Genomic DNA, 9,577 nt, shown 5'->3' with positions numbered 1-9,577 from the left:
CCATCGCGCTGAGTTATTTTCTCGAACGTGTCTAAAAATTTCTGTCGCACAAAATTTATTCACGCGACCGCCGTGTATATTGGTTTTTCTTGTTTCGGTTAACCTCGACGCCGTTCATTACCCATTTTCGAAACATCCGTGGTCCGTCGCGTGTCGTTTATTTACCATGCTTGGTCCTCGTTCGTTCTCCACCTTCGATCGCGATTCGTTACAGACGGTTCCCGCACAAAAATTCTGCGTTATTTCGTTCCGTGATCGTCCACGATATTTTTACGATCGATCGTGGCAATAACGCGACCCCAAACGCCCCTGGCGGGCACCGACGAGCGAAACAATCCCGAACGAATCGTCGACGATCGTACACGCGTTGACGGCTACGACCGTATTTTGGGCTTTAAATTCTTCGCGTGTCCCGAATCGATGGCGTCCGGCGATCATACGAGCGCGATCGATTCGGTAAAATCGCTGCCTCAACGATTTATCGACGAAACGATAGAATAATGTGCGCGTGTGTGTGTATGTATATGTATAGGTATATATACAAAAAGAGAAGGTGAGAGATTTATATAATTTTGCATGGAAACGCAATTACTTTTTTAAATTTTAGTTTGTAGTCTTATCTCGTCGGAGAATAAAGTATACAATTTTCTTTCCAGATGTTTTCAAAATTTTCGCGCAATTGTGCACGTTACAGGTTGTTTTTTTTTTTTTTTTTCCTTTTTTTTTTTGTTGCTTCGAGCATCGTCCGGAATCTCTCGTTTATTTTTCTTCGTCGGCGCAGTCGTTGTCACGATCGTCGGAAAAGATGAACGCCCTGGTCGTTGTAAAGGTGGCCCCGAGTAGTAGATGCAGGAAAAACCGAAGAGAGTGTGCGGGGTGAGTGTAGTGCCGAGTGGGAGAGAATCAAGGCGCGAGATCGCGTTGCTTTGTGGTCGATTGGAAATTCAGTGGGTGGGTGGGGGAAGAAACAGGCAAAAGAAAAAAAAAAAAGAAAGCAAAAATTCATAGGCGAGCAGGCGTTCGGTGTTTCTTACCTGTCTCGCGCCGGGATAGTTTTCGTTTCTCGCGACCGTGCGCTCCCACGAAGTACGCAACGTAGAAAGAACGCGAAAAAAAGAAAATTGAAAAAGAAATCGTCGACGACGAGGAGAGAGGAGTAAAAATAAACCAAGAAAGAAAGTTAACGCTTAGGAAGCAAAACATTGTAATTGAATGCGAAAAAAGAACAATGCATGTGTTGAAAGTGAATATCGGAGTTAAAAAAAAGAAAAGAAAAAAAAAACCAAATAGAAGCAAAGAAATTATGCGAATAAGAGGAATCGAGCGGACCGTAAATGGTCCGCCGCGCAATACATGTTAACACGCGCGATATTCGGGATCATCGGCTCGGTCCAGCGACCACCCCCACGGTCCGCGGTTAAAACGTATCGTTAGTTCACGCGCGATCGGTATCTGCGACCGGGAATTCGGACGCTTGCGTCGCAATGGCGCAACCGCTTACGGTCGAACGGCGATCGAAGCTCGGACAAGAAGGTTGCTCGAAACGCGAGACGGTCTGTTTTTTCGCGGTCAGAGTCGCGGGTGTCCTGCTCTGGATATCATCGTCCTCGTCGCGTTCCTCTTGGGAAACGGGCACGAGACGATGTACGCGCATACGCGCCTCGCTCAGCGCCAGTCAATTATTTCCAATTCAGTTTTCCGCGGAAGGATCGCGATGCGATTTCGTCCCGATTCGCATACGGGACCCGGGTGTGCAGCAGCCAACGAACGACATCAAAAACGCAGGAATTTTTTAGCAGGATCTCGCGGGTCGCGAAAGCCCGGAACGCCGTCGCGTTGCGTCGCATCGTTCGCGCACGTCCGAGCCATCGTCCACCGACTGCCTCCCCTACCAATCCATCTCCAACCTCCATCCCCTTATCCTTCCCCCCTCGACTCCCTGAAATCCCAGTGAATTTTATACGGAAAGCGAAACTTGGAAAAAGCTAATTTCATATACGGAACTTAATTTTTTCACGAAACATGTGCATTATAAAAAATAAATGCCAAAAAAATCGCAAAACCGACGAATCAAGCATCGAGTGTGTGTTGTTTCTACCTGACCGTCCCCATTCATTCGTTCCATGGAGATTGTCTGGGAATCGCTACGAGAGTAGCGGAGGGTAAAGAAATAACAATCTTTTTACGTAACATAGATCTTTATTTCACGGATTGCAAATACATTTTACATTCAAACAGTCGATGTCCTGGACGTTGGTAAAAGTTTTTTTAAAAAATTAATAAATAGATCGATAAATCACCAAGTATTACCCGCGTCTGCCATGCAGGCACTCGCCGCGATCTCCGCCAAATGTGTCTCTTTGTGGGGCGGTACTGCCACACTGTGAAACATTTTCGCCGCCTCAAAGAACGCCTCCAAAGCTCTCTCGGTTTCTTCCTCGTCCATCGCCGCGAACCCCACGTTGTAGAGTTCCTCACACGCGGCTAACGATTCCATCGATCCGCGAAGATCGATTTTTCGACAACATCCGGAGCACTCTACGGCTCTGTTCGGGTCTCTCGGTCGTCGGTGCAGTTTCTTGCATCCTTTGGTCGGACACCTGCGTCGACAAACAGCGCATACGATTAACTCGCGTAATGGCCGCTAGAGGACTACGCTCTCGACTCTCTCGCAAGCGATCGACCGACCTTCCATTGGTATATATACGCCCCTCGACCGACTATCCAACATCCCGTCGTCAATTTACGTCTACCAAAACCCAACCGCGTTTTGTCGAGACAAGAAAAAAGAAGGCTTTTCTTGGTTAAGAAGTAAGAAGGAAAATCGAGTTTACGGGTTGCACCGTTCTTTCCCGTGGTTGCAATCTAGACACAGGGCTTGGCTTTTTAAAAACCAGAGAACCGCGATAACCTCTCTCACCTCTCGCGTAGCCCCTGCTTATCTCGGGATTCTCTCCGCGTCATACCGATAATATACATATTATCGAGGCCTGCTCTTGTCAATCAAATCTCTCACAAACGGATCCGAAATTGCTCTTACGTTATAAAGCTACCAAAACAATTTAAAAGTATTAATTATCTGGAAACAAAATAAGATTTCTGTTTTAAATTATTTACGACGATTAAAATTAGTAGCAGATAACTATAATCATAGAGCAATATAGTTTACGGTGCAGTTGCGCCTCGCGATAAGTAAGATACCGGTTCGAGATAACGTTGTTGTAAATCGTTGATTTTGTAAAACTGTGATAGAAACATCCCCCACTCTATAAAACGATCAACGATTCTAAGAAACCGTACGTTAAACTGTTACAGCACGTGGCAACGACTATCCCTGGCAGGGGATAATAATACTAGTATAATAAAAGTATTATGAGTGCATCGTGGAAGAAGACGGGCCTCCTCCCCTTATCTATCTCTGATCCACTGGTGGTGTTATCGGTATGGACCTGTAGCGACCCAGAGGAGCAACGAAGGATGGTTTAAAGCGACTTACAGGGACGGACCTTAATATTTATTAAAAGTAACGCTCTCACCTAAATCTTACGTGATCGTCGGTGAACGTTTCGAAGCGTGGCCAGTCCTCGCGGCAGGCTGTGCACTCGCAACGAAACCAATACCTTCCGGCCAATGTTCTCCGTCGCTCGTCCAGGCTTCTCTTGGTGAATATTGGTCCATAATTCTCAGCGATCACTTCCCCGGCCTGCAGGCTGCGGATCGCTCGAATCACGATAGATCGACCGGCAAAGTATCTGCGCAACCAGACACGCGTAGTTAACAGTTTAATCGCAACTCTGGAATCGTCATCGATCGATTCAGTTTAGAAAAAACCACCTACTAGTGTAACATAACCTATAGAGGAAAAGCTCTTCTTTAACACTAGAAAGACTTGAAACTTGGTATATTATATATACAAAGTCACAAAATTCTAATATAATATATATATATATGTTATACCTATATTGCCCAAAAAGCAGTCAAAATGACTGCACTGTGAAAGAATAACCAATGTGCAAAGAAATTTGTTTAAAATTAATTTTTAATATTAGGTTTTGATATTATGAATTTAGCTTGTTTATTTAGATTACTTCAGCTTATTCAGAGACTGCAACTTATCAAGTATCCGCCCAAATCGATAATTTATGATGTACTTGTACGTTATCGTGTGTCGGTAATCGAAAAAAAAATGAAAACTGTTATTTCGATACAGAGTCGAACTGGTCGTATAAGAAATTTATTCGATTCGATAATAAGAGTCATTTGATTATTTGAAATTTCCCAAGCAGTCGAAATGACTGCTTTTGGGCAATATATATGTTACACAATTTCTTAGAATTTTGTGACTTTTTGTAGAACATATAAATGCGTTTATTAATAATTGTACATATATACCGGAATTGAAGGAGGGGGGAGGTAATTACAATGATTAATAAACGCATTTGTATGCTGTAGAAAAAGTCAGAAAATTCTAAGAAATTGTGTGTCATTGTATACGTAATTGTCTTCCTAATTGAAATTAAAAAGCAGTCGAAATTACTTCCTCGGGCAATCTAGTGTTAAAGATTATGTTTGCGCCATAGGTACATAGATACGTTGTAGCGTACGCGACGCGTTGCAAAACCGGATTATAGTCACGTTTTTATGTACGCGGTACGGCGACGCAATGAAAATAATCACGTTGAGTTTTATCGATTGCGATAGTACCAATGTTCGTATTTACATGTTAACAGCTGTACAGATATTAACCCTTAAGTGTAACATAGACATTTGAAAATTTATGTAATCCTTCATTAGGTTATTATTTCTTAAAGACGATTTCCATTTATTTGGTAAAAATCAACATCAAGTAAAATAATTCGATCGAGAGTCCACTTAAGGGTTAATATCCCTTAACCCCTTAACGCTCATATTTTTCGGGTTGACCAAGAGTGATCAGTTTTCTTTATTGAACTTATTTTTAAGCTATATAAAAATTTAATTTTTGTTAATTACAATGTTGTATTTAACGTATAATTTTAAGGAAAACAAGTACTGTCATCCCTTGAATCGTTAGATTAAACAAATATCATTTTTCAAGGCAGTCAGATTCGAGCATGAGCGTTAAGGGGTTAACACATTGACTGCCACGTCGCCCACATATGGGTGACTTTTCAATAAGGAGTTAAAAAAATTCTCAAGATTAGATGTAAAAGAAAATAAAGCTAGGCAGGGCCCTTGAATTTTAACAAGTCTGTGAAAATAAATTCCACGACAAATTCTTGGTAGGCTAGTTTCCAATTGTCTATAAAAACAAAATTTAACTTTCCTTTTAATTCGAGGGGTTTGGTCTGGCAGTCAACGTGTTAAATATACAAATTTTTTATAATTTTGTACGATCATCTAACGTGTGAGAGGAAATTATCGTTACAAGTAATATCAAGATCGCGAACGCTATTAATAGAAGCACCATGTTCGATATCGCGTACGGATATAAAGAAGCGTTACGTCTGCGAGTAGGTAAACCTCGTTACGCGACGCTTGGGTGCGTCAAGACTTGGTTCGTTCACCTTGCAATTAAATAATTTCATTGTACATCAGCGTAAATCAACGGAGCAACGATTCTCAGCGCGTTGTAAAATTTGTCGATAAATTTGAAAATTTGAAAATGTGATTTAGTTTGATGGGGTACCTGGTGACCGCTGGGTAGCAGTCGTGATTGAATCTTGCGACAGTAGGGTAAATGGCCACCCCTAGGTAGACTGGTCTACTGCCACGAAATCGATGCTCCGTTCCCAGTCTGGTCTCGAACACCTCGTGAGCGTTGAATTGCAAAAGCTGAAGATGCTTTAACAACAAACTGGCCACCGCGATTTCCTGCTCGCTGGGCGGAACTGAAAGCAAACGCCAGTCAGGTGTTGCTGGATCGTTCCTCGAATCCGTTGGTCCTACCATCGTCTTTGGACGGACTCTCGAAAAACTCGACCCTCTGTAGACACTTGAGGAGGAACGCCGCCATCAGGGACCGCTCGAAGAAGTCCTTGGCCGTTCTCTCGTTCTGGTGCATGACCAAATCGTACGCTCGAAGATCGACACGCGTCTCCTCGCTCGTCGCGTCTCGATATCTCGAGTCACGTAACTTCTTCTTTCTGATCCGCCGCCTCGCCGATTTGCTGAGCTTCGAATTAGCCTTAGTCTCATCCTGATCCGCGAACGAGAACGGTGTCAAGGTTTCCTCGAACTTGTCCTCCAAGCTTCGACGATTCAACGCTCGAAAGATGTCATAGCAAACGTTAGGGCCGTTTTGGGTGACCATTCGTAGAGCGAGCGTGCTCAACGCGCTCATTCCAGAACCTGAAGAGACAAAGAATTATTCTTGCTCAGTTCGATGTGAGATATTATTACTAGGTTGCGGATGTTTATGCATTTATGGGAACATTTTAATCCTCAAAAAAAAAAAATATAAGAAATACTTAAAGTAAGATACGAATTATTATATCTAGGGGTTGAGACAATCATCTACAAAGCTCCCATTTTGTTAATTTTATTAATAAAAATATGAATTTGCATAAAGATCCGCGGTGTAATTGTTACCTATCATCAGCGCTAGGATCTTGCACTCGTATTTGTGGTAGCTCTCGATCGCCGTGTCTCTGCAGGTTCTCCCGCAAAACGCGACGCTGCTGCAGTCCGGGCAGCCTATCGGAGCCCTCAATCTGTAAATATTCGCTTTTGCGTTTGCTCGAACATGTTCGCTCGTTGTACTCTCACCTCGAGAAACAATGATGGCAGTGAGTGCCGAAGTATTCCGGTAGCAGGCACGCCGCGATCGGCTGCTCGATCACCAACCTGTCCCCAGGGACGATCTCCCCTGTCGCGATCGCGCGTTTACCCGCGTCAGTCGTCTCCTCGATCTCCAACAAGCTCGACGCTCCCGGAATCCGGGGATTCTCGCCTCCGGACAAACGACCCGGCACCGCTGCGACCAAACACCAAACACCATCCGGCGGAATCGGTGCAATCGAACGATTTTCTTCAACCTTGTTCTACGATTGCACCGACTCCGCCGGATTTACAATCGGTGCAACGAGATCGAGGTCGACGTAGTTTATTTAAACACCGTCTAAGCATTTGTAGGTACTTATCGTCCGGGAAAATTGACGATCGAACCTTTGAACGCAGACGAGAGACGTACGTTTCCTTTGAAGCGAGCGAGAGGCTTCTTTTCGTCGGTGTTCCTTGGTGGAGATCAGGCTCTTCTCGTTAGCGCGCAGGAAACTCTCGCATTCTTCTTTTCTTCGAGCGAGATCCGCCCTGAAATGAAATCAGTAGTTGTCACTGTACAGTAGACGAGATATACGAGTAGACTTTATGTCCAATGTATTTTTCTGGGTCTCTAGAACCCCATTGATAATTATTGTTTGCATTTTGTAACGTTAAAATCCTTCGATCGGTTCAGAAGTTATGTTTTAATCAGGGCAATATTATATGAATGTTTGAATTTTTTTCTCGATTGTGCATAGGATTTCGAGGGTATGTTTCTTGACCAAAAATGATTGTAATTGACCCCTCTAACTAACAATAATTTTTTTAGAATGATTTGAAATTTTTTAATTTTGTCCAAAAATTTCACATCTTCTCGAATTTTTTTCTTGAGAGGGAGCAGGATTTCGGGGGTACGTCTCACGACCAAAAATGATTGTAATTGACCCCTCCAACTAACAATAATTTTTTTAAAACGTTTTAGAATTTTTTAATTTTGTTGAAAAATTTCACACATTCTCGAATTTTTTTCATGAAAGGGGGTAGGATTTCAGGGATATGTCTCTTAACAAAAAATCATTGTAATTGGTCTTCCTAGCTGAAAATAATTTTTTTAGAATGATCCGAAATTTTTAAATTTTGTCCAAAAATTTCACATCTTCTCGAATTTTTTTCTCGAAAGGGGGTAGGATTTCGGAGGTATGCTTATTCACCAAAAATGATTGTAATTGACCCTTGCAACTGAAAATAATTTTTTTGGAACGATTTGAAATTTCTTAATTTTGTCGAAATTTTCGCATCTTCTCGATTTTTTTTCTCAATTGTACATAGGATTTCAAGGGTACGTCTATTGACCAAAAATGATTGTAATGGACCCCTCTAACCAAAAATAATTTTTTTAGAATGATTTGAAATTTTTTAATTTTGAAGAAATTTTCGCATCTTCTCGAATTTTTTTCTCGAAAGGGGGTAGGAATTCGGGGGTATGTCTCTTCACCACAAATGATTATAACTGATCTTCCTAGCTAAAAATAATTTTTTTAGAATGATTTGAAATTTTATAATTTTGTCGAAATTTTCGCATCTTCTCGAATTTTTTTCTCGAAAGTGTGTAGGAATTCGGGGGTATGTCTCTTGACCAAAAACGATTGTAATTGATCCCTGTAACTAAAACTATTTTTTTTAGAATGATTTGAAATTTCTATTTTTCGCCGAAACATTTAGGCACCTCAGATCCGTATATTGGTCAGATTGGGTCACAAAGGTCCCTAAGCCGTAAGGTCTGTTCGTATACCTCGTCTCTGGTGAGAATTATCATTGCGCTCACGGCAGCTGTTCTCAGGTCCAAGCTTCTGTCGCGAACAAGACTCACCGTAGTTGGTCTGGAAGCTCAAACTCTTCAGCCAAGCTCAAGTCTTCCAAGGCGAGGTGGTGGTCGTTGCAGGCGACGAAAACCTCTGCCCTTGCTAGCAACGCGAGCGGCAACGCGAGTCCTCGATCGACGGACACCTCGGATTTTTCTAGAGACAAAAAGTCACGCAACTTAGAGATCAATAAATCATCCGTACATAATTTCGAGACGTCGAACGTGGACATGTGGTGAAAGACCTGGGGCTGGTGCTCGAAGCACAGCTTGGCTGAAGAGGAGCAGAGCCTTCTCGCGATCCGCCTCTGCCACCGCCGCGAAACCCTCCAGCCTCCTCGCCCTCGAGGCCTTCGCGTCCTTGGCCCTGTACAGGATCTGCGTCCTGCTCAACGTCTCGATCACCGCCCCTTTGATCTTCCCGTCCGTGAAGATCATTCGAACTCGACTCTCATCGTCCCTCGATCGACCAAACACCTTCGCGATCCAGTTCTCGCCAGCCACTCTAGTCACGTGCTCGCTAAAATCTCGAAAGAAACCCTTCTTTCCGGATCGCACTGTCTCCAGCGAACACAGCGTCCTGTAATCCTCCTCCGACGGTTCCATAGTCTCGAACGATCGAGAACAAGCTTGCAGGCACGAAACTCGCGAAAGCAACGACCCCCGACGTTGCACCGTCTCGAACGCCAGAGGGAATGGAGAGGTTTCGCGATCGGTCGAATAATTTTAGACGAGGCTCGCGCTGTTATTTTCGTCCCGAATTCTCGCCGCGAGGCAGCCTCCGTCGAACGCCATCGGACTTCCTAGACCAACGTACTCGCCATCGTCGTGGAAACTGAAAGTCTCGATCTCGGAGACTCGGTGTCGCGCAATCGACCCAAGGTTGATCCACGGCGCCATTTTCGAGCCAACTACAGGGTGTCTCACCCGATTTTCTCGCTATTGTTACTCGTAACAAAAAATGTTTCAGCGGGG

At 43.5% G+C, this 9,577-nt stretch overlaps 1 protein-coding gene across 1 annotated transcript; it reads right to left on the bottom strand.

Moving 5' to 3' along the window:
* Positions 1-729: 729 nt before the first annotated feature.
* On the bottom strand, positions 730-9,468 carry LOC122395540 (SET and MYND domain-containing protein 4-like). Its single transcript, XM_043393189.1, has 9 exons — positions 8,848-9,468; positions 8,612-8,759; positions 7,172-7,290; positions 6,748-6,955; positions 6,571-6,692; positions 5,923-6,330; positions 5,669-5,867; positions 3,537-3,752; positions 730-2,600 (listed from the first exon to the last, which is right to left on the bottom strand). The coding sequence occupies exons 1-9, from the start codon at positions 9,206-9,208 to the stop codon at positions 2,297-2,299; spliced, it is 2,085 nt and encodes a 694-aa protein (XP_043249124.1). The 5' UTR covers positions 9,209-9,468; the 3' UTR covers positions 730-2,296.
* Between the last annotated feature and the right edge of the window lie 109 nt (positions 9,469-9,577).

The sequence above is a fragment of the Colletes gigas genome, unplaced genomic scaffold, assembly GCF_013123115.1.
Source record: "Colletes gigas isolate AHSC1104 unplaced genomic scaffold, ASM1312311v1 Colletes_gigas_Sc00006, whole genome shotgun sequence".
Classification (NCBI taxonomy): domain Eukaryota; kingdom Metazoa; phylum Arthropoda; class Insecta; order Hymenoptera; family Colletidae; genus Colletes; species Colletes gigas.
The sequence above is the reverse complement of the archived record's forward strand: the minus strand, read 5'-3'. Positions and strand labels throughout refer to the sequence as shown.

What these genes read in the sequence shown, in the direction of transcription:
- LOC122395540 (XM_043393189.1), bottom strand. Translation starts at nt 9,208, where the DNA reads ATGGAACCGTCGGAGGAGGATTACAGGACGCTGTGTTCGCTGGAGACA. An exon ending in GAGCTTCCAGACCAACTACG is followed by an intron (nt 7,291 to 8,611) that starts GTGAGTCTTGTT and finishes ATTTCATTTCAG; the next exon opens with GGCGGATCTCGCTCGAAGAA. An exon ending in TCGCTCGCTTCAAAGGAAAC is followed by an intron (nt 6,956 to 7,171) that starts GTACGTCTCTCG and finishes GTTTGGTCGCAG; the next exon opens with CGGTGCCGGGTCGTTTGTCC.